The 25781-nt window shown below is 41.7% G+C and overlaps 1 protein-coding gene across 4 annotated transcripts in view; it reads right to left on the bottom strand.

Moving 5' to 3' along the window:
* The window catches only part of GRID2 (glutamate ionotropic receptor delta type subunit 2), a 684189-nt gene that overhangs the window by 3276 nt on the left and 655132 nt on the right, over positions 1-25781 (bottom strand). Inside the window, exons 15-16 of one of the 4 annotated variants that reach the window (XR_010783485.1) lie at positions 3593-3833; positions 492-1942 (exon numbers count right to left, since the gene is read on the bottom strand). Coding sequence is in view for 2 of the 4 variants with exons in the window: in XM_066548056.1 (XP_066404153.1) it covers positions 3593-3833 (241 nt within the window). In the remaining 2 variants the exon portion in view is untranslated. The remainder of the gene's footprint in view (positions 1-491; positions 1943-3592; positions 3834-25781) is intronic. The other 3 variants (XR_010783484.1, XM_066548056.1, XM_066548057.1) reach the window with 3 other exon arrangements.

Genomic DNA, 25781 nt, shown 5'->3' with positions numbered 1-25781 from the left:
AAAGCTGAACATACAGAGAAAAAAACCCAAGCACTGGTGACTCATTGACATCGAACAGAAAGGAGTACACCAGGCAATTTTAAATTACAATGCCAACAGAGGGATTAATTATCTCCTCACCTACAAAGAAGAAATTCCATCTATTCTGATGGAATTATACTTTTGTGGGTGAGAAGAGAAGGCAGCCTGATGTATTTATTATAATATATCATTGCTTCTCTTACCTCTGTCCCTTTTTCTTCTTAAATCTCTCTTCCCAGAGAGAGACTCATTAAAACAGGTTTGTTTGTTATAATTGAGAATTTAAATGCATAGAAGTTAAAAAAGAGGAGAAAGCCCTAGGTGACCCAATAAATCACCTGTGTTGTACATACATATTTCTGCTGAACTGCAAAGCTTAATTCAAAGCAGCATTAAGTACACACGGACAGGGATATTCCCTCAGTCTAAGTAGTGCAGCTCATTCAGAACAAAAATCAATTTCAACTAACCTTAAAATTTACCTTAATCTCTGTGAAATTTACTGGCTCTTCCAGGCCACTAGAAATATCTCCCACTCTAGGACCTCACAGAGGATAATTAGGCAGCCGATAGATGTGCACTGATGACTTCCAGCCTTGATTACTGAAATTCATTGACTGGCTTGATCCAGAGCTCCCTGAATCAATGGCAAGACTCCTAGTATACCGAATAGGCTTGAGATCCCTCCTTTCTCTAGGAATGAAGTCAAGCACTCAGTCCACACCTAGAACAAACTGCAGGAGTTCATCTACTTAGCAGAATGGATCACTGAACATTTGCGCTGGCACCACGCTGAACACAGAGCCCGACTGGAAGGAGACTGAGAGGCCAGCTCCCCTCCAGGACTGCACCCTCGGAGGGCAGGGACAGGGAGACAAACCCGGGAAAAGGGGAAGGGAATAGGGCATCAGGGATCTCCCAGGGACTGGATGATCACTGACCACAAGGGCGTTGGTTTGAGCTCATCACAGGAAGGAAAAAATGCAGTGCTCATTCCTCGGACTTAGCTTTCTGTCTATTGTTTATTCACAGGTGGACATAGACATGGATGCACATAACAACCACACAGGTGACATCAAATCCAAACGCATTCACCAAACGCTATCTCCTCAAAAAATTTGGAGCTGCATATGGATGCAGGAGAACTGGGGCCACATCAGAAGCTAAATAAATATACAGAGGCTCGATTAGCGTGTGCAAGTCATGACTATGTCTCTGAGGGACAGTCCTAAATATTTTCCTTTTTTTTTTTTCTGGTTTCTTTTTTGTTTGTTTGTTTTTAATTTTGAAAAAAAAAACCAAACATACAAATACTTTGTAATTTAAAGTGCCAATTGGGAAAAGATTGGAATTTCATTGTTTCTGAGCCTCTAAGAGTAACTCAAAGTAGTCCTTTTTCTTTTACAGAGATGCATTTGGGGCTAGGGTCAGACCAGTGAAAAGATATAAGCGGTGATAATCTCCCATGCTTAGCCCACAACCCAATCTCCACCCAATCGATACACCAAAATGAGACCCACTCACAGTAAGATTGTGCATATCTCCATAATATGATCTTTCCTCTTCTCTCTTGTGTGATCAGTAGTGAAATATTCAGCAGTTTTCACATTTAAATTATCATCAGGCTTCAGAGTCAACATCCCATTGAGATTACTGGGGCGGTTCATACTTCTCTCAGAGCTACTGTTTAAGGCTGTCTGCAGACTCAGGCAGACATCAGTGAATGGGTTACTTCTGGCACGCGACCGAAATGTTATCTTCGCAACCATTAGACAATTTTTTTTCAGTATAAATGCTTGCATTCTGGAGCACAAGATGGCAGCCACCAGGAAAAAGGGTTGGCTTGCTGACCACAAACTGGCCCAATCTGACCCCCGATTCTGGACTAGTGGCCTGGAAGAGCCAATGGATTTCATGGAAGCTAAAATGAATTTTAAGAAAGTTAGTTAAAATGTATTTCTTTGCTGAATGACCCCCACATCCAGGATAATGGGGACATTCAGCACATATGTCCATGTTAAACTCAGTTTTGAGCCAAGCTTTTCAATTTAATGTTGAGATGAGTGTTTAAATGCTAAGCTAATGACCATATAATAAAGATCAAGGAGGCCAAATTATACCATTTGTGGAAAGTACACACTTGAATTTCTCAGCATTTGAAAATTGAAATAGAAAATTTTATACTTGTGTAAAATATCTGTGTTGGCATGTTTTTCTTTTCCTTTGTTATTGATTTTCATGTTTTGCACCAGATAAATATAAAGTGTTAAGTTCTGAATATTTGGGTAAACAACAATCAAGTAAATTTTAGTGTTTTAAAATAATTTACCAGGTGAAACTACATGGTTTCCATTCCTGAGAAACCCAATTTAAATTCTAGAGATTCCTTTTTTTTTTTCCTTTTAATAATGGTCCGGTCCAGATCTTGAACAAAAAAGAAAAGAAAAAGAAACAAAGAAAAAAGAAAAAAAAAGCTTGGGAATTAAAACAGGCAAGAAAAGATTAAATGTATTTTAACATCAGTGCCAATGTTGTCTAATTAGGTGGTGTAATTAATCCTGCCTGATTAGACAGCATTAGATTAGCAGGAATAAACACAATGGAGAAACTGCAGAGAAGGCAAGACCACTGCACACAAATTAACATCAATACCCCACAAGTGACACAGATGTGCCTGAGCTACACAGACAAAAAAGCTGGTTTTGATAGTGCTACATTTATGCTCTTATTTAGGTTTAAGTTTGGGTGTTGCTTCCAAGGATATTTTAATAAATCATTTTGTCCCTAATTTTCTTTTTAGCATTTTGTAGAGGCAAAAAGTTAATTATGAATAAAAGTAATTTGGTGCAAAGTTGCACAAGGCTCAGATGGCTGGTAGAGGGACAGGTAGATTACCACAGGAAGGAAAGCATTACACATGCAGGTGTAGAAGCAAACTCATCTCAGGTGTAAAATAACATATTTCTCTGTGGCATCTGTACAAGATTTTCTGAAGCAAGCCTGTACCAGGTTTCAAAAAAATGTCTGGCCTGAACCTGAAAAATGTAATGTAGTCTTGCTTCCCTGGACTTCAGATGAAATCAAAAGAACTGAAGTTCATGGAAGTCTCAAGAGCTTAATGTTTCTGAAAATGGGCACAAGCTTATTCAAGAAGCTAACAGCTGATTTAAGGGGCAAATTTTGCAAATGTATTTTGAATGACTCAGCCACTGAGCTTAGGGGACATATTTTTCAAGAAGAAGCCAAGACACCTAGTGAGAATTAGCTGTCACCAATGGGAACAATGAACTGAATATTGATGTATTAATAATGTACTATTCCACAAGTAACAATTGTGTTTTACTCAGAATAGTTGCATTTTTATACATCATCAATATACATTTATTTTTATGCAAGCTTTTCTAGAAAGAATAGCCGGAAAGATTTTGAGGAACATCATTTATGTTAAAAAATCAGGAAGCTAATGAAGTATCTCTGAATTTGATTCCCCACCCTCTCTAGTGCTATAAAGTCAAGGCAACAATCTTTAGGGTGCATGAAAATTCCCCAGGAGAAATGGAGGGTCTAATACCTCTTTTGATGGAACCCGGGAGCCTTTCCTTTTATTCCACCACGTTTCCAACATTGCAATGAAACAGGATAGGACAATCCCTGCAGCGAGGATGCAGAAAACACCTGCAAAACTTTTTATGTCCAGGGCACCTCCTTTCTGTTTGGTATCCACAGATGAGTAAAGATCACACTGACCGTTCTTCGGCCACCACTTATGCTTCAGCACATCCATGTCGCCATTCTGCTGCAGCTCCAAAATCCTTGGGGAGAAAGCACAGAGGCAGGGGTTACAGTGGGGCAGCAGCACCTGAGAGTGTGTAAATCAGACTGCCTGCAACCTCCCCACGTGTCTTGGAAAGCCAAGCAGCAGATGAACCTGCACAGACTGATTTAGCCAGAAAAAGAAAGCTTGCGTGTGGGCTTTCCTGTTAGGCTGAGCATATGGGTATCTATGTGCCACTCCAGATACAGCAAAGCACACTCAAATCTCTCTCTCCTTCTTTTAACAAACTCAATGAAAATGCTTTACTTCATGTATTTTACTAGTCTAGGGCAACTGACTTTCATAGTCCATTAGATATCTGACAATATTTTGCATCCTAATCATTGGATGAGAGACATTTCAATTAAAAAAAATCAGAAGGAATATACATTTCAGATTTACCACATTACACACGACATTGTTGCAAACTGATCTTTATCGGGTTACCTACATTTGCTGCTTTGGAGAGAGAGCAAAGCCATCTTATTGCAGCCAGTGATGACCTAAAGCAGTCTTGCTTGATGTCAGAATGCAACCTGATGATAAGTGGTTCCACAGGAAGGTTCCTTGCTGTGGAATTCACTTGTCCTTGGACCTACACACCCAGCCTCCCGCCAAATATTTCCTGGGCAGCTTGCAAGGACAACATATTTAACTAGACTTCTTGTGGGATGAAATGTTTGAGAAATGAGAATTTTGTTTGGAAGAATATTTTCATATTTACTCCATTTATTTCTGAGGAGATAGTTTTTTAGTTTTTTGGTTTTTTTAAAGCATCTGGAAATGACTAGAGTAACAGCTGGATGCCCCTGGTTATCCAAGATAAACAATTCAATGATTACACCTAAAAAGAATAAAATAATAGAAAATTTTTCCTTCATGTAATGAATTTGTTTTTCATTTCAGTGTTGGAAGGCAAACAATTACTACTGCAATCATTTGACACAGCATGCAAAAAAGACCAAGTGCACACAAACCAGCAGAGGTCTGGGATGTTGCTACCAGAGAGACTGTAGTGCAGGAGGAAGGAAAGCTCTCCCACTGTCTCAGGGCTACCACAACAGCTCAGTGCAGTGATCTGCATCAGCCTCAAAAGAGATCTTGAATGTACCTGGGGCCCACAGGGCAGCTGCTCTGTGCAGAGGTGACTCTGATGCTGCTTCAACTGGTAGTTGTGCCCTTGAGGCCACTTGATTTGCTATGGCACATCCAAATGGCCACATACTTGTGCTGTGGTCTTGCCAGGAACAAGGAGCTTGACACAGCCACCAGTGGCTGAAATCCCAGGTCTGGAGGGAGCTCCCACTTCCCACCTAGTACTATGTCTGGTGGCTGGGATCATGACCTGTTCAGAGGGGAGCAGCTTGGTCACCCCTGTGCTGTCCCAGAGGGAACAGTGCCCTAAAAGGACAGATCACAGGTGGCACATGAGTCCTTAGGGATGTCAGAATCACCTTGTTCATGTAGCTTTGAGTTTGTAAGAAGTGGGACAAATTCTGTGCAATGCCTGCTGACAGTACATTGCTCAAGGTCCCACCCTGGAGAAAGGTATTCAAGGTCAGAGTTGCCTGGACTACATTTTGACTTCTCCCAAACCCAGATACATCTTAGGGAAGCCTCATTCTGAAGCTTTCTGATGGAGCAGGAGTATCTCAAGGATGGGAAGATAATCTGGTTTGTTGCAAGAGACTGAATAGCTGTTATGAGTCACCCATGTTGAGATGAGCTTTGGAGGGATGGCATCGCAGGCAGGACTGCTGCCATTGCTGCCTGCAGCTGCCTCTTGGGAGTGTGTAGAGACCCAGTGACAGGAGGAGATGCAACTAGGATAAACTGGAAGATAAGAAATTCCAACCAGATAAGAGGAGAATCAGAGAGGTCAAACAATGGAACAGAGAATTTATGGCATCACCACCCCGGTGAAATTCAAAGACCCAGAGGGAAAGACCCAGGGCAAATTGACCTGCTCCAAACAAGGGGCTGAACTGGAGACCAGATTACTGCTCTGCAATTGCAAACAGGGTCCATACCCCACCCTGGATCATGCCATACAGTCCTTATGGAAAAAACTCACCATAATTCTGGTTCTCACTGCCCTGGAATCCTGTGCTAGGATCTAGGCGAGTATTTTGGCCCAAATATTCCATTCTGCGAGGTCAGCAGGAACAGACAGCCAGCATAAACAGAACCCTTTTGTATAAGTTCTTGTGGAGTAACAGAAAATTAATTTTCAATGCCTAATCCAAACATATGTAGTTTTATATTTAGGAATTACTGTACTATCTTCCCAAGGCAGTAACAGAACAACATCCATGGGGTTTATTTCTTCCAACAGTGGCTCTAATCCCTGAGCAGGGTGATTTTCTCTCTTTTATTCAGTCAGGAATAGAATGAACCATCCAAATGATTGCTCTATTCTCATTAATTAAATGATTCTTCACTTGTCAGTATAATTCCTGATTACACAAGACATCTTTTTAACAAAAGGCATTTGCATAAAGACACTGAGCTTTGGCTTGTTCCTTAACGGAGATTTATCCCTAATTGTACCCCTGGTAATTATTGGCAATTTTCTTTATGGATGTAACATATAAGTTCAATTCTTTAAAGGAAAACATAAAACATGGAAGTAGAAATTGGGGATAGTATTGGTATTATTATAAGGGAGAGCTCAAGAAGTGGAAAGCTTATAACAAGCCATGTTAAAACTGCAGCTGCAAACAGATGTTGAGGGATACAATATATATTGAGAGAGATGATAAGAGCACTAACTATGTTAATGGCATGCAGAGAAAGAGGGAGATCCTGCTTCTGTTCTGTTTTAGGCTTCAGAAACACTCCATTTCAGAACTCACCTGTTTATGGAATCAAAAGAATAGTTAACATATTAAGGAGATTTAATACTTCTAACCCGTTCCTAGTTATGAAAGTTGCTATCTTTGTAGCTCACTGCCAGAAACGAAAATTGTGCTTTTATGGAAATTCCAGGGAAAACAAAGGAGGAAGGGAGGCTCCACGGGTTCTGCTATCCCTGCGTGCTGCAAGGAGGCTCCCACACGATGGCACTCTTTCCATAAAAATACGTGGATTTGCCGCAGCGCCTGGTGGCTTCCCCGATACGCTAATCAGACGTACCTATTGGGTGGCAGACACTACAATCACTTCGTTATTTGATTTTCAAATTTAATAAATGACTAAAGTAATAAGGCATTAACTAAATGCTCTGAATGATAATGATCTTCCAATGCTTTAATTCCAGCAAGTGCCTCTCCTTCCTAGTCCCAGATTTTTACAACTGAACTTTTTCCTCAATGGCTTTGGCTCTTTTGAACCTGTTTATTAGTACAGAGTAGTACTGTGAGACATAAGCCAGTGGAAATTAATAAGCAGGGTGCATGAGTTCCTAATGTTTTGAAATACCATAGTCTTAAAAAGCTTACAAAAGAAGCCCATATATTGAAATAATCCGATTTGTCCAAAAAACATGACCTTTAAAACTTGCTTACAGACAGAGTGCAGGTCTTAAATATATTTTTCTTTAGCAAGCAAAGTGATAAGAGTTACATTTTTCAAGGCAATGACGTAAATTTATTGAGCTGCACAAACGAAAGGGTCTGTGTGCACTTTAACTGATTTGGCTCTGAATCCACAGTGCCCAGTGATGTCTTGTGGATATAAACACAGAAAACTGAGCTGCCTGTGCTTTCCAAATCTAACAGGGATGTGAACAAATCCTAATGAATCAATGGGAATAGAGGTGGATTCCACTTAGTAACATACTTTGCTGCTGGCAGTGAAATGGAATTACTCCTCCAAAATACCCACAGATAAAAAAACCCAACTTAATGTGATAGCGAGGTGTCACAAATGCTCTGAAATTGAGACCTCTGTGACAACACCTTTTTTGATCTAATTTCATTCTCAGCTATCAGCAGTGAGCATGAGATATGAGAGGCCATTTACAATGATATTGGAAATGCCAATGTATGTTCTGGGATGTCAAAGGTGACTGAATATCAGCTTCCTGCACCAGGAACATGTTGTCCAGAGGGAAACTTCTCCACTGGCACTGATAAGGATGAGGATGTGCTAAGGATGAGGTGCTTGGCTCTAGTCAGCAGATCAGACTGCTACAGAGAGCAGATTTGCAGAGCCAAGGTAATGAATGCCCACTGTTGAAGAGGGGGAAAAATGTAAATAAAAAAAAAAATGCTTTAGTTGAATACCTTGGTGGGCTCTGCCTCAGGAGCCTGAGCCAAGGTCCCAGCCCTTGTGCTGGCTCCCATGGGGGGCTCACATGGGTCACCTTTGGGAGCACTCAGTGCTTGCAGATGGGATCAGGCAGTGACAAGAACTCTGGTAACTTCTGCAGTGGTTAGGCAAAAATCATTCCTCTGGCAAAACCTTCTCACTGGAGCTTTTCTATCAAAAATCTGATACAAAGTCTAAAAAATTTGGTTCTCCTCTTCAAGCAAGATATAAAAGCTGGTTTGTAAGCATCCTTCAATTATCAAAGTAGATAGGTAGGGACCCACCAGGAGTGGTTGTGGGTTTTTTACTTCAGTGAAGCAACTGCCTAAATCTTTCACTGCAATATCTGGAGTGATGCCAGCTCCTGTTGCATCTCCCTGAGCAAGCTTTAGGTTTTGGCAAAGCAGGCTCCTCTCTTGGCAGCAGAGCAGCTCTCACTGGTGCCACCTGGAAGGCTGGCTGGGGGCTGTGGTGCCAGAGAGGGATGGCTGCTGCTTAGCCTGGCTGGCTTCCTCATGGGGAAGGAAGCAGGAAATAAGAATGGAGAGAGGCAAGTAGGAGACTCTTGGAGTCCTTTTCATCTCCTCTCCCCTCTCAGTGGTATCTCACTGTCTCACTGAGACCTGGTGAGTTTCCATATTTTGCCCTCATCCTTGAGGCCTGGTGGGAGACACACATTGGTGCTCAAAGGCTTGACTTTGATGCCATAAATCGTATTTGTGAGATTTATAGCATCATATGTCAGCCATAAAAAGGATGAGTGGGAAGGTGTAGGGCAGAAGTCATTGTCCTGACCTGAAAAAAAGAGGGGAGCACTGCCAGTGCTGGCTCCTGAGTGGATGAAGTGACGTTGGGAGAGCTTGCAAAATGAACAAAACACCAGGAAGAAGAGATCATTATATCTACATATACAGATATACCAGCCCTTCCTTCAACTAGAGATATTGATATCTGGGAGAATTTTCAGTTCTGAAGAGACTGTTTTCTGTTTTTCTCTGTGGATATTTTTTTTAAGCCAGCTTTTTAATGAGCTGCCAATCATGGGCTCCATGAGAGGAAATGTTGTATGCCAGCCAAATGCTGCCAGATTAGACGAAGCAGCGCTCCCTTTGCACCCATTCCCACCACTTAACCCAGTAAAAGAGTGCCCGTGGGTCCAGCTGCAAAGCCTGTTTTGTGGCAGGGACTCCAAGCAGATTTCAGCCCAGATTTCAGCCAGGGAGGCCCAGGAGGGCAGGCAGGTGGCCGCCTTCTGATGTGCCCTTCAGCAGTGCTCGGCACCACACTGCTGTCAGCAGGAAGGCAGAAACAAGGATAAGCATCTTGCCTTCCAGAGATGACAGAAGAAGCAGTAGTAAACCAGAGCTGCTGTTCAGCATTAAGGATTTGCATATCAAACAATATTAAAAGAGAGAAAGCAGCAGACCTTCTGCTTTGTTCAGCAACAAACCATTACCCTCCAAAGATGTAGCAATCATCACTTGGATGCCGTAAATTAGTATCACTTTGTTCAATTTAGAGAACTTTTTACTTAAATCTGTTGAACTTACATGGATACTCTCTTTCAAACGCAGAAGGGTAACCTTAAATGAAATGGCACCTGCAGTAAAATGAGATATTAACTCTATCTATTATATGACTGGTGGAATTTGATAAGGATGGCTCTACAATAGTTTTGTTCAAGCTGAACAGCTTTGCTGAGTACATACTAACAATTCAGAAACCTACATAAAGATAAAAATCAAGTTATTAAAGATCTTCTGCTTACTTTTTATACAGAAAAATAGAAGTGAGCTTTAATGGCCTTTCACTGTGAAGAACTTTCCTGCTCAGGAGAAAGCAGCGATAAAAGTATTAGTACTTATTTATGAATCCCAAATGACAAGAGAACATCTACAGACAGTTGCATAAATATGAGAAGTTCATTAAGCTCAGTGCTGTTATGGTAAACACCAAATTAATTCATTATGGTGAGTCACGGTACACCGCCAGCCTTATTAAAACAAAGAAATGTACTTTCAAGGTACATTGGTTCCTGTGCACTACCCACATTCCAGCCCTCTTTTAGAAAATTACTTGAAAAATGACAGTTACTAAGCTTTATAAAAATTTCAGTACTTCATGGCCCCATGAAGTACTGGGCCTGGACTTAATTTTCGTCTTGCTTTCATTGCCATAAGCCAAAAGCAAGAGGAGGGACAGCCCGTGGAGTCTGCAGAAGAAGTGAGCAGGCTTTGTTGTGCTCCCCTCCACTGGGACAGCTCTGCCCTGCCCACCCTGGGAAATGGGTCTTTCTAACTGCTCGTGCTTCCAAAGCTGCCTCCCAGATCCACAGATCAGCTGTGATGCATGGGACTGCCATAGGACAGAGAGACAGTCCTAAATTTACACTTTCTTCTTTCTACACCTACAACACTGGAGGTGATATTGTGGCTTTACGAGCAGAATTTATGATTACATGCATACCACTCGAGGACTTGAGTTGCAGGTCCCAAGCAGTATGTAGGTAACTCAGGAGCTCCTCTCATATCTGAAATTAACCAATAATTTCACACAAAGTCAGGAAACCCCAATGTCCAAAGTCAGCAGAGTTTCATCATTAACTTTCAGATGGCAGAGTCCAACATAGAGCACACCTGGGAGCTCCAACCCTTCTGGATAGGCTGTGACAAAAGTGGCATTTTTCTGGATCAAACCTCGATTAACCAACAATGGAAAGCTTGGAACATGCCCATTCAGCCACTGCATACCTCTTAGATGTCTTCTCCCTCAGCTCTCACCTCACTGAACATTTCCTCCAGTGTCACTTGTCAGCTGACCCCTGCCTGAGAAGCCCCGTGGATAACAAGCCATGTGAATAACTGTTCTCCTGCTTAGCAGGAGAAAGAAAAAAATGAAAACAAACACTTTAGTTTGACTTTGTTATTGTTTTCTTTTCCAAGACTGAGATGCCAACAGTTATTAGGCTTGATTACTATTTCCAAGTGCATTCTCAGACTTTTTGGACACAAAGCAATAAGACAAACACCAAAAGTTTGCATAAAGAAAACATAAAAATTAAATACTAAAATATTTGTCTTTTCTTTTAAGGAATTATTCTTTCTTAATTAGATCATAAGGTGCAGCTTTAACTAATCTGTTTAGACCCTCTGCTGATGTGCTGTGAGAAGGATAAATAAACTAGTTCACTGGACCTGACCTAGCACTGGATGAACACACAAGCCTTGTCTTCAGCTAAGAGGCAATTACATTAAAAATAAAATTATTAACATCTTAAGATCTTAAGAACTGTGGTGACTAGTGAACTTCATTTTTATATATTGTATATGTTTAGGCTACCTTTAGAAGTCAAGCACTTATTCCAGCTATGACAATATGGTATTTGCTAATATCGAGACTGGACTCCAATGACTTGATAAGAGGCAGAATGAGAGCAAGTGGAAGAGACTCAAGAGAAATGGAAAGGAAAAGAGAGGGAGTCCCATGAAGACCCAGAGCATATATGCAGTCAGAAAGGCAACACCTTGGGTGGTCTTTGAAAATGTCAGCAGCATCCTTGAGCATACTGTGATATTTGGGTTATTAGGTGCAGGAAAGATCTTTAATTTCACTGTAAGAACCTGGGCATGATCATGTTTGCTTGGGGTCATGCTTCGGGCAGTGCAAAGCCTCATTCTTACCCAAACTACCTGCATCTATACTTTGAGAAACACAAGACACATCAGCTACACTAAGTCCCTTGAAGTGACAGTCTAGAACAGCTCTTTTTAAAAGTAAGAGATCTAGGTGGCCCTTGCATATTTGACATTTATCTGCTATTTACCTAAACAAATATGGCAAAAATATTTGGCTGATGATTCTCTCATGTTTTAAACTGCTTGTACAGTGCTTTTTTAAAGCCCTTAAAATTAAAACCAAAATGGTCAAAATTTCCTTTTGATAGTATTTAAATGAATGATTTACATATCTTGACTTAAATATCATAATTTGGATTTTAGAGACCGTGAATCAATAGCTTATAGCTATCTCCAAGGTGAACAGAGTTGTTGATAAAATAGGAGAGGCTAGACAAATAAATACAGAGTCTGAAGATCAAATCACAGTAATACTCTTTGTGTCTGAAATCTGACATTTAAAAATACCTCACATGCTTTTATCTTCTTGGTACTTGGTTACAGCAGTGAAAGCTTCCCAGATTCATTCCCATACAGGGTTTTAAAAACACTGAGGTCTGAAACCACTACTTGTGTACATGAACATGCAATAACCAACCTTATACATTTAGAGATGTACTGAGGAGCCTCTCCAGACAATCCTTTGAATGATGAAAGTAAAAATGTTTAAGATTATTGTGTAGGATATATTATTACTCCAAAACTTAATTCATTACTTTGATTTGTTCTCCCAAGCAAAAGTATTTCATAGAGGAACCATTTCTAGAGATATCCCAAAATACATTCCCTCTTTAAAGCCTTTCCTCAGATTATACCAAGGAACACTCTTCAAATACACACAGCAGTATAGAGGCTATCCAGGGAAGCCTAAGGAAAAGACACAATTCTGCCTAGAAATTGTAAGAGTCCCCGCTGAATTTACCAGAGGCACTGAAGAGTGGATTGGACTATACTTTAAAAAAATGCTACTTCTCATTCTAATATTATTATTATATTCTAAAGCACCTTGAGGCTTGAGAGATTCTACTTGTGCTGTTAAACCTGAGCATGTTTAAACCTGAGCAAAACCTTTGACACAAGCCTGGCCCAGGTTACAACCAGATCTGCCTGAGATGGACACCCTGGAAATATTGCTTAGGGCATCTTGTCTGGTTTGGGGCTTGCTCTGCCTACTCTCCCTTCTAACCTGCATCAGGTAGGACTTCCATCTCTGATATGAGATTATAAATATCTCTACCTCCATAAGCATTCAGATCTTTTATAGATCCCCCAAAGAAGGCTTTTAACCTCTCCTAAAAGAAGATTATGAAAGATAAAGTAGTACAACTTTGCAAGCAAGAAGCTGCCTGAGCGAAGTGCTCTGCTCCATTTGTGTGCAGCACAAACCCATGGGCTGTGCTGCTGCTGCTGCCTTCTGCAACCCTGCTGCTCTTATGGATGGGGAGATAAGGTAGGAAGTTGCTCTTCTTCACCAGACTGAGTGATTACTTTCAGGAAGGCATCAGCATGCCAGGCTGCCACCTCTGTGTCCGTAGGTTTTCTGCCAACGGGAAAACTGCCTAGTGATTGAAATCCTTTCCCGTGCTCTCCCAGGGCTACCAGCAATGTGGAGAGGTGAAAAAGTTTGGCACAGAAACCCTGCTAGGTGCTCTTGTTTAGGAAAGTTAAGAACTCATGGTTTATTGCCCACCTTCCACTGCTGTGTGTGTCCAGAGGGGCTGCAGGCTACTTTGCATGATCGGAATCAGGCTTTAAGCAGCATGGTGTTTGCTTGAAGGATCACACTACCTGAGATTTCCATGTTTTGCAGAAGTGTCTTGATAAGAACCAAATACCATTCAATCTGGATAACAATCTGCAGGAGGACTTAGTGTTTATTCTCTTAATAAAAGCATCTCTCTGGTAACGTTGCCATTTTTCAGGAGCTTGGCTGTATTCTTGTCTCACAAAATTTGCCTAATCAGGTCTCCTGGTCTCCTCTGCATTTCAATAAGCAAGGGCTCTACCTGTTCATGTGTGTAATGTTATTTTTTTTTTTTTTGCCTCTGGATTTTAGTGCTTTGGAACAATGCAGAACAATCAAGACCTACCATTACTTTTGCTGCTGGAGGAAGCAGAGCAGAAAAGAACTAACTAGCAGGAAGATCTGAAGTTTTGCATTTCACCTCATACCTTTTTTCCCCTGAAATGTAGGTCCATATCATGCACACATTGATTACTGACCCGAAGGTTACATTCTATTCAGCTCAGAATAGGAGAAAGGAAACATAAGCTTGCATAGCAATGACAGCACACATCACTTGTATCCTAAAAGTATTCTACAGCTTGACCAACCAAATCTTCAATTACAGCAGATGCCTTGGAGCAAAAATCTTTCATAGCCAGCCAGACCAGATAATGGGCTCGCTTGCCCTCCATTATTGTACCTACAGCCATGTCTTTTATGGAATTATTAATCCCACTTGCAGTTTTGCAATTTCCACCATGCCAGCCTCAGAGGAGGAATCTTGGTAGCAAATAAATGAACCTTTCCCTCCTTCTCCCTTTACTCCCTCTCCAGCAGACACAGCTCATGAAGCAGCTTCCCATGCAGCTTCCCACAGGGGCCACTAAGCTGGGCTTGCTCATTGTCCCATGCCACAGCTGACTGGCATGGCTCACTGCTACTGAGAGAAAGCAATGCCAGGATTTCCTGTGTAATGTTACAAAACACATCCCATCATTTTCCTGTGCATTGTGCCAGATAAACTGTGGTCGAAAGAAATAACCCCAGAAATAAAATGCAAGGCATTCCCTAGTGTTATTCTATCATTTTCCCTGTGCAGAATGCCAATGGCTTTGTAGGAAATTTAACACTTTTATAGTATAGGTCAAAACCAAGAGACTTGGCACTGAGATTCAATTTGGATAAGCCCATGAGCCTGCTCAGTTGATCTGTGCATCTTTTTTTCAAGATCAAGGGCATGAAGTCAAATTCTACAGCTCTTTTTTGGTAGCACAGAGGAGTGAGCTCCTTTCTGCAGGCAGAGGCAGACCTGAGAGCTCCTGGGTGGGGGCTCCTTTTGCTGCCACCCTGCATGTTGTGCAGCTCAGAGCACGGGGCAAGTTTGGTGACAAATTCATCAGAGAGTCTCCCTGGTAAGGGCAGTCAGATGTAGAGCAGATGCAGTCAGATGTGGGGTTTGGAGGAGAGGCAAAAGAGGAGGACCTATATAAAAAAGGTTCACCCAATTTTAGAGGAAGAATCAAGACTATCCTGACTTCTCTTGAAAAAGTTGTCTGGCAGGAGAGATGGAAGCATGAATGTAAGGCTATTTGAAACCCTAATTTCCCAATTCCAGAAAGTAAAAGCTTATTTGTGGGAGGGCAAAGGAGGATACGAACAGGCTTTCATTTTTACCCAGCCAGTTCACCTCTCTCTACCTCTGTGTCAGACTGAAAATCAGGATTCCACTGGATGTCCCTGTCGCCGTGGTGCAAATTCACAGCTGCAGAAGATGGCACACAGTAAATCACTGTCCTCTCACTGAGAGCTGCCATAAATAATGCCACAGGAGCTCCTCCCCTGCAAACAGCAGCTGCCTGCAACTGCTGGGAGCAAAGCTGTAACGCAGCCCCCAGGTAGGGAACAGAGAGAAGGTAAACCAGAACAGTCTGGGAAATAAGATCCTGTGATTTATCATCACATCGTCTTGTAAGTCTCTCAAAATATTTGTCTCTTTTCTTCCACAGGAGAATTTCTAGATGAATTTGTCATAACTTTTGACAAAATTCAGGAATGCCCTATGTTAATGCTCCAAAAGTATCTAGTCTTAAAAGTATTTTCATTAACAGCAAGTGTTACCACTCTGCTGATACAGAGCAGAAAGCTGAGTCAGGGGCCATCAAGCAAAAATGGAAAGATCAAATCTCAGCTAAGTGGTGAAAGCAGAGGCTGAACCCAGTCCCTGGTCTCTCTGCTCCTTTTTGCAGTTGGTCTATTTGTCTGATTTCCTAAGAGAAGTGTGGAGCAAAGAGAAGGCAAGGGAAAAGAGCAGTTTGGCAGCCTACATGACAGGTGGAAAAGGCTGAAGACGTGGAAATGTATTAGCCATGACTTCCCCAGCAAGCAGCTGGCTGACTCTATTGCTCAGTCTCTGCATCACTGACAGCTTTGAAGGCTTGTGCTGCAGCACAGCCTCTCTCTTGCTGGTCACAGGCATTTCCCAAACACAGGCACAACCTTGGGGGCACCAGCAAGACCAAGCTCTGGGCAGGACTAGCCCAGAGGGGAACTCCAAAGCAATAGGGACTGGAAGGCACATGGCCCTCATGGGCAGTACCACAACCCCTCTCCAGCTGCAAGGGGATTAGAGCAGCACCAGCGGCCAGGAACACAAGGGGATGGTGGAAGAAAGAACTGATGTCCTTCCCTACATTGCCAGCAAAGCTGCAGCAATTCCCAGCCCTTTACAGCCCCACTTGGCACCTTGAGCTCTGCACCATTCGCACCTTGGATCACACAGCTGTCCTTAACTGCAATTTCTGCACCTAATTTGGATCAGACAAGCTCCAGGGGATGCTTCTCTCCCTGGCAGCACTTGACTGAAGAGAGACATCAAGGATATGTATGGCACAGCTCATGGACACAGCCTGCAGATGGGGCTAAATAGATAAAATCCTCAGGTAATGTCAGATTCATTCCTCTCCTGGCAAAAAAAAACAGGAGCAGGGGCTTTTTCCAGTTCTGTAAATACCTTTTTTTGATAAAGATGTATTCAAACTCTGAAAATTGGTTAAAAGAAAAAAAAAAAAAAACAACCAAAAAAGACACCAGGAACATTCAGATATAAAGATATGGCTGTGATTGATTGTAGGGATTGTGACTGTAGGAGGAGATTTACATGGAGATTGTTCTGTGGACATTTAAAATTGGGCAGATTCCAGTGAGCTTTGTTTTTTTTTTTTTTTAAAGACTGGTTTCTAATTCTGATTTAATGATAAACTAAGAAGATTTGTGTTTTTTTCCCTTCCAATCTTCTCTTTTTGGTTGGGTTTCAGATCAAACTGGATATTCTGACCAAATTTTTCAGAGAGCAAGATGCACCCACAGGATGTAGGCAGTCTGGGCTCCTATCCTTCTTGCCTGGTTCAAAGTAAGGACTGAAAGTGAGATCTCCTTTAAAATGGAGGTTATCAGGTAGAAAAGTCATGCCAGAGACAGAGATAAGAGTCTCTTGCCCCTGCAAGTAAATCTTTACTTGAGGAAGGTACTGCAGGGGGCAGGAAAATCAGATACAGGAATCTGCCTGCATTAAGGAAAGCTGTACACCTCTGGAAAAAATCAGATACTGAAGCTTAGGTTTCTTCTTATTTTCCCCCCTTTGAAACAGAATGTTTGTTTTCCAGCCAGCTCTTTGAAAAACTGGAATTAAATCCCCAGCACAGCATTTCTCTGCTGGAGAGGGGCACCTTCAGCTGTAGCACTGCTGGACCAGAGCCTGCACCAGCCACTCATCACCCTCTCTGGCAAAGGAGGATGCAAAAAGTCAAAGCTCACCTACACTGCCTGCTCAGGAAAAGCTCTTTGTACCAGTTAAAAGATTCTGGAGGGCCAGCAGCACCACTGCCTGCTCTGCAGAAGTCAGAGCAAACCTCTGACCCTCACCTTGTCTCCACTCCTGTTGGAACCCAGGACATCCCTTTGGTTGCCCTGGATGGCTCGAGCCCCTGCCAGGGGGCTCAGAGACCTTGGCACGGAGCCCAAGACCCCTGTGCCTTTGATTTTGACCCAAGGAAAAAATCACCAACCTTATATGAGGATTTACAAGCCACGAAAGTTTAAGTAGAATGAAAGTTTGTCACAGGGTGAAAAGTAGAATTTTGGGGTTTTTAGAATGGGGGCTCGGGGGAGGGATTTGGGCATGCCTTGTCCTTCTTTCTCCTTCTTCCTAGCCTTTGTCTTCTGGGTGATGGTGGCACATTTGGATTGGTTTAGAGTAGAGATGGACTGTCTACCATAGGTGATAGTATTGGAAAATGATTGTAAATAATGTACATGTAGTTTTTAGTATAAAAAGGCAACACCACCCTGAGGGTGAGCAGTGTGCCACTGACTGACCTGCTGAAGGGGCCTCAGCAGGCCAGGGAAAGAATGTTATAGATAACAGAAAATAAACAACCTTGAAAACCAGAACAGAAGAATCCTGACTCCTTCTTCAGTTGGCAGACTGAGAAAAGAGACTCTCTAACACATCTCAAGGTCATCCTGACCACAAAGACCCCCAAAGACACTGCCATGCCTCCAGACGAACAGAGACATCCCAACCAGCCGCGTGTGGAGCACGAGGCCATGCTGGTGGTGACACCACCCCTGCTGCCCAAGGAGCCTCTGACCAGGCCCTGGGACTTCTGATGGTGTGCTACAGGTGAGAGGCACCACAGGAAGCTGAGCCAGCTGCACAACAGGGCAGCAGAGTTTTCCCCCTTGCTGCAAACCCAAGGCAGGCACTCCTGTTACAGGGATGGGAGGCTTGTTTTGTTTTATTGCCACTGCTGGCAGAGAGGGAAGCCAGGCCAGGCAGCCCAGCACAGAAAGTTTTGCAGGCAAAAAGATAACTTATTCTGGCTGATTTTCTTCCTATAATTGTTTTACTTTAGGGCAGTAATGCTGAGAAAATTGTTGGTTCTTTTCACATCTACAAGAGAATTCAGGTTTTATGTCTTGTCCACGATAGATAAGCTCCTTAAGACTGTGCACATATTTGCAAATTGAATTAATATTTAGCATTGTAAACTTGATTTTTCCAACCTTATTTTCAGTGCAAGCATTCAATCTAACCAGGTTTTAAGTGAAACCCTTCAGAGTGAAGAATGAAGTCCAAAATTACTGCTTTCTTTTAAAATCTCTTTCTTAATTAAAAAAAAGAAAATAAATGCCATGTGAAGACTCACGAGCTGAGGGGGTTTAGTAGAAATAGAAATTCACATTTAATTTGAAAATAATTTAAGGACACTTTTAAGATTCCTCTTTTGTAATTGTACTTCAGAGGACATGAACCTATTTTATATTTACCTCTGTTACATGTCTTCCAACTCCTATGCATACGCCTGTGGCTAGGAAGAGACTTTACTGGGAAAGTGACCACGTTACAGTGGCTTCTGGAATACCTAAGCTTTGTTTACCTGCTTAGATTTTTAAACCAGGATGAGGGCTCTGCTTTCAAGACAGATTAAGGTCACACAGTTGCTTGAGGTCTGATGTTCAGAAAACACATGGAAAAACTCCATGCTCCTAGGACACACTGATCTTTTGCCCTGTCAACATTTCCACCTCTCCTAATGAAGCCTTTCCCTTAAAGGATGCGCTGAGGAAGGCCAATGAAAACTTCAGGTTTGCATTTTTTCAGTTGTTCTCCCCTTGCTTACAGTGTGCCTTGCTGTGGGGTAGAACCCCAGAGTGTAACTCTGAGATGCTTGAAAACCAGAGAGGTCTTCAAGAGAATGAAACCAGAGAACGAAAGATGCATTTCCTTTTCTCTAAATGTATCCCTTTTGAAAAGCTAATCTCTTATTTTGGGGGGCTCTGATTCCCAGCTTTGGGTGAAGACCATCACTATTTATTTTCAGCCTGCAATCATGGGGATGCAATACACTCCTGTTTACCTCATAATACCAGTTGACTTTTGCTTTATAGATGACAAGTTTAAGAGGAGGCAAAATAGATCACACACAAAGGCAAGAAAGATTAGGAGATAAAGGGTTATGAGCTGAGGTCAAGATGAGCAATCACACACTAAGAAAAGAGAGGCAGAGATGGGTTGTGAGTGGAGATGGGAAATACATGACAGGAAGCAGTGATGTGATCAGGCTGGTAGAGGTAATAGGGTAGCTGAGCTGAGACAGGATGTTTAACCCAGAAAATGGGAGGAAAAGTCTCCCTTACTGAGGGAGATGTTCCTGGGTTGGTGGGTGCACTAAGACATGGTGCTGGCAGAGTCACCAGCAAATCTTTCCCTAACTAGGGCACGTGGCCCCACGGACATTTAGTGCCTAATTCTCTGTCAAAATTTTGACCTTCTGTGCCTTGCTGGAGCTGCTCTCCTCAACTAAAGGTTTAGTGGAGGGGATGGGGCTGTCAAGCTGATTGACCTCATTTGACTGGAGAGGGAGCAGTGGCAATGTGGGTAAGTGGCTGAGAGAAGTAAATGAACTAATTTTAGTCTCCCTGCCTTCTATTGCTGTAAATCCCAGATGAGGGATTTTTCTGCTTTTCTGACAGCCTGATAAAAACCCAGAGTTACCTTGTAAGGGGTACTGGAGAGCCAGGTGCTCACGTGCTCCGCAGAGACACGTAAAAATCGCACAAGACTTGCTAGTTCCTGGGCCTTAAAATGCAATTAGTTTAATTTCTTTTCATACTGACACATAGTATGTAACAACAGTACATTATCTCCCAAGATGAAAATTTCAGGCAATGTTTTCCAAATCAGCTAAATAAATGAGCAGCTCAGGATTTTGCAAAAATACGCCATAGGCTTGGGCAATTTTACCTTTCTTGACACATTATGAGGTGCACCCAATCCACCCCTAACCACTACAGAACAAGTGCTGCCTGTCGCTGAATCCCTGACTATTTTGTACATTTATTTTTTTTGCAGCAATATACCAGAGGAGTGGCAGCAGGTTTGGGGATTATGAGCACCACAAAAGGAGTGCAAAATTCAACCACAAGGAGCACGTGTTACAACATTTCCTCATGTGGAGGTGTTGTTTAAAGAGAGGTGAACATTTCCTGCACAAGAGCTTTTTGCTCTGGTACAATACAGGATCTCAGCACTGAGAGCACCAGGCACAGAGCCCTGTCAGAACAGAGCAGCAGGCAAACCCCATCATCTTTATGGAGCATGCAATGACACACGTGGCAGCCAAGCAGCTGAGCTATTTTCCTCCTTGTAATTACTGACAGCAGCACTTCTCAACCTGCACAGCGCTGCCCCCCTGAAATGCTGCGAGGTGTGAAGGCCTCACCTCAGGAGCCATCAAATATGATAAGGCACAAAAAGCTCTTAATTAGGCTGCCGTGGTTTAGAGGAAGAATTTAACACAGGTGAAGCTTTTGAGAGAGGTCCCTGTCTCGTGGTGCTCATACAACATGAGCTCCAGGACATTACTGATCCTGACAGAAAATACAGAATGACTCCCCAGCTCCCTCCTGGTTCCAAGGGGCAGGTGGGAAGAGCAGCCGTGTGAAGCTGTACTGACAGCATCTGATTTTCCTCCAACACACAGAACTCGCTGTGCAGAGATAAAAAGTAGTGTAGCCATAGCCACCTTGCCTAGCTGATGCCTTTATGGTTTGCATCTGATAGAAGCCTGGTTCAGAAAAGGTCCCCAGCACAGACACTTTGTTAAGAATGGAGAGCACAGCCTTTAAGAAATGGAGCCTTTCTTATACACCAGATTATTATCTGTTCCCACTGGGCCAAGTTAAGCAAAAAACACCCCTCAGCTGACTCATTTCAGCAGCCAACAGTTGCTCAGTTTTTTCTTATTAGCAACTTCTAAAAGATTTCTCAGGTTAAAAAGCCCACAACTAGCTAGAAAAATAAGATAAAAGACATCCATTGAAAAAATAATTATCTTAATTATACCACAGCTTTGTCCTCCAAAGAGAAGGTAGTTTTACCACAAGACAGCATTGCTCTAATGGAGGATGCACTTTAAACAGGACTATGGTTTGTACACTGCAGTGAATTTCTAACCCCATACAACTTGTATTTACTGCATTTCAGAATTGTACTAGTGGATAAAAACCATCTTCCCCCTCCCCCCATTTTTTACCCCCCCTGGAACTGCAGATCCATTTTGCCATTCTCTCCTATTATGGGACTAAACATCCCAAATGCCACGATATTCCACAAAATAAATCAATAGAAGTGATATTTTACTCCGTGGGTTTGTGGGGTTGTAGTTTGGTTTGTTGTTTCGTTTTTTTGCTCTCTCATTATTCTCTCCCATCCCCTTATTATTCTGTCCATCTCCAAGGTAAAGCTGAATGCACTGAATTGCTATGGATGCCTGCTCCACAGGAGACTGCTGGAAAGGAGTTATTGGCAAATAACCTTTTTTTTTTTCTGTGATGGCTCTTTTGCCTTGCCTCCAGCAAAACAGAAAAAAAAAAAATCCCCCTTATTGTAGGTAACCTTACCTTCCCTTTGCTAATATCAGGTATTGCACTGCACTCTCCTGTTGGCAATTGACCAAGATGTTAATTCTGAAAAATCACATCAGCTGCAGTCACAGAACATAGAACAAAGCTGTTGCTTTGCATGTTCAGAAATCCATTAAGGGCATCTTCACATGCTGGATGCTGAAGTGTCTCTGGCCAAGAAAATCTGTAGCAGATTTTGAAGATATAGTCCTATTTTACATAGCACTTATCTTAACAGAAACAGCATTAAAAGAATTTGTCTGCTGCATTTTTTTTTCCTGCAGTGTTGCAAATACTCAAATTCACTATCAGGGTTATCCTTTTAGAAGAAGAACCTGTCCTTTTCAGATTTGGCATGAAACTGACCTCTCCTGGGTGGCAGTCAAGACTTGGAGAGCATCAGATTCATTCTGAGACTTCAGGCCATCTCATAAAGCTCACAGAGAAGATACAGGATGGAAGATTCATGCAAGCCTTAAACTTACACAGGAGGAGCTCCTGATCAAGAGTTGCTCTTGAAAGGCACAAGGGCAGTTTTTTTTAATAAAGACTGGAGGGCACAACCACAGCTTTGAGGATCCCTTGTCAGTCGAGGTAAGAAAACTCATATTTGTGATTAGAATGAGATGTGACAGCTATGAAAATCCCTTAAGAAAACCAAAATGACTTAAAAATAGGAAGCTACTTGAAGATTCACTTCAAGATAGCTTCTTCACAGGTTTGAAAAGGTATCCTGTTGCCACCAGTTTAGTCTGGTAATCAGCACCACCGACAAGCTCTCAGCTTACAGCAGACTTTAGCTGGCACAGAACATGTTCCATCTACTTGCTTGGATGTAGATGGGACAGAAAGGAACACCAGTACTAAAGCAGAGACCCACAACTTCCCAAGATTATCCCAGGAAGCTGGAGGATGTCACTCCTCCATGCACCTGGAAGTATTTCTTCTGAAGCCCCAAGAGCTCTGGAAAACTGTCTATCAAAATGAAGCACAGAAGCACAGATTTGGTGTTCTGGGGCTGTGCTGGTGGGCGGATGCTGGATGGATCATCCCAATATTGGTGCCAGAAGCTGTTGTCAAGAAAGAACACTGGGACTCTTGGGAGCATCCTGGAAGCTTTCAGACTTGTGGAAGATCCAGGCAGGGTCACCTAGCTCAGGAAAGCATTTCTCAACAGGAACACATGAAAGGCACGAGCACGGCACGGTCATGGGCACAGACCCCATACCAGAATATCGGGTCACTCATCTCTGGCAGACCCTCAGAGATAACAGAAATGGGATTTCCACCTTCACCAGGCATAGACACAATTTGAAGAAGTGTTGGAAAAGTGCACCTCCTGAATCCAACAAGAAAAGTTAGGCCCAAAGGCACTTTTCCAGTCAATTTTCATTAATTAGGTTTTTATCTCAGTGGTCTACTTCGAGTTCACAAAACAACTTATGACAAAGACATTTCCTTTTCTGTCAAGAATGCATCACCCACCATGGACCCATTACTGATATGGACAAAGCATAACAGGATTTATTTTTAACTTAAGCACCACTTGGGAAACTAGTTGCAATTCTCTTAATTTATCTACGTTAAAAAACCCAATTAAATAACCTGCTCAACATCTGTTCAAGATTCTTTTTGATGAAAGTCATATGTGGTGCAAAATAAATAGGAAATCTAAAGATTCCATGCAAATATCAAGATACTCTAAATATTGTGATCCTACACCATGCAGAGTGTCAACAGTGACAATGAAGGCAGGATTTACTGCTCATGGTCCAAATACACAAACCACCATTAATTCTAGTGCTGCCAGTAGCTGATCTACTTTATGTAGAAAAATTACACTCAAATGTGAGTCCAAATTTGAGCTATGCGAGATGAACTGGTAAAAAATACTTGAAAGTTAAGTCTTGCAATGGTAAAATAATTTAAAAATAAAAATTATATTTTCAGCACCCAGCTTATATAATTGCCCATTTCCAAGAAGGAAGTTTGGCTGAATTTTTGATAATTTTAATACAATACCATATTCATCAGGGTGGCTTGTAGAACATCATTTAAATGAGAATGGTCAGACTTGCAATTCCTTTTTTAGTTCAAATAGAGTTGTTCATACTTGCAATTCTCATTTTTCCTCATGGATTTCCAGTGAATTTTTTACAACATCTTTTCCTAGGGATGGTTGTAATATTTTTGAGCATTACCTTCCGTAGAAGAGCTGTCTCCTTCTTAAAGATTCAGAGGTAATAACCAGCCAATACAGATTCAGTTCTTTTGCCAGGGAACAGCCACCCTCATACAGAGAGCCTGATTTGCAACCTTGTTGAAGTGGAGACAAAATAATGCAAAGCAAAAATCGATCTTTTATTCTGTGCTGCCAGGGAAAAATGCATTTCCACTACAAAATCCAAATTCCTTTCAGAGTTTCTATGTCCTCATTCAGGTACAATGAACAACCACATGGGCTATATCTACTCTCCTGTCTTGATCCATAAATATCATTAAGGGAAGTGTTTCTGCAAGAAACCTTTGTCTAAGGGATACTGCAAAACCTGACACTCAATTCTAGAAATCTGGTTTCAAGCCATGGAAACTAAAATTAGGTCTGTATAAAGTTGATATAAATTACTTGCTTTCTTTCTGTTCTAGAATAACCTAAACCCACTCAGTTCTCTCTCATTTTGATAAACCGAATAGCTTAAGCTTCTAGCATCATTCATGGTAATAATGTTTCTCATATTCCAGACTGCTTATGTAGCTCTGAATTTTTATGATGTATCTGTAGCAGAAATGAACTTAGTATTAATGACCAATAAAAATACCACCAGTGTTGTATACAGAAACAAAAAGTCCTTTTTTCCCTGCACAGTAGCATCAAACTTCTGTATTCAATTTCCATTATTTTTCCTCAGGACTCTACAAATAATTAATTTTAGTGCCTGTTTGTAATAGAAAAAGATAATTTAATTTCTTACAAAATATTAAATCTGGCCTAGAGTAAAATGCTTCCTCCCTTCCTTCCTTTAAGCACCGAAGGACTTCTGGTTTTTAAGGTGAAATAAAAAACAACTACATTTAAAATTAATTTTGAATAGAAAAAATGTTATTCAAATTTTTATGTAAATATTTATCATTCCTTTCTTGGCCCAGTTTCTGAGTGAAAAAAAAGTTTATGTGACCATCTCAGCTTTGTTTTTGTCTTCTCTTCTTTTCCTTCCTGAAATCATCTCAACAATTTCTATGAGGGCAAATTTGGGTTAAGGCAAACTGCAAAACCCCAATGACTGCAAAGGTCTAATTTCTTCTATGCACTTTACCCTGCTTCAGAGTGAAGTCAAGTAAGAATACAAAACATTTTGAAAAATAATCCTTACACACACAGTTTAGAAGTTTAGATTTACACAAACAGTTTAGATTGTAGCAACCTGAAATCAGGGCCTCAGGAATGCCAAAAGAAAAGGAGGGTGTATCAGGTCACTCAAGGCAAGGTGCAGTTTGGAGCAAGTTTATTAATTGTGATGCTAAGTTAGCACTGAGCTGCAGCAGCTGGCAGCTAGGGAAGCAAAGAAATGGACCTGTTTGAAATGTGAGTGACACTGATTTGAAAATTTTGAAAACTATGAACTCTGGACCCAGGGGTGTCATTTTATAGCTAATTTTCAGAGAGCTAATACACAGCAGTCAGTGCTGGAATAAGCCAACACATCTCACTGAACTACTTATTGTCAGAACCACAGCTGTGATACACACGGTTACTATTCCACAAAACAGCCCTGGTATTACTTTTTAAAAGGGTAATAAATGCAATAAAAGGTTCTCAGCCACTGCAAGA

This window comes from Molothrus aeneus, chromosome 4 (assembly GCF_037042795.1).
Source record: "Molothrus aeneus isolate 106 chromosome 4, BPBGC_Maene_1.0, whole genome shotgun sequence".
NCBI classification, from domain to species: domain Eukaryota; kingdom Metazoa; phylum Chordata; class Aves; order Passeriformes; family Icteridae; genus Molothrus; species Molothrus aeneus.
The sequence above is the reverse complement of the archived record's forward strand: the minus strand, read 5'-3'. Positions and strand labels throughout refer to the sequence as shown.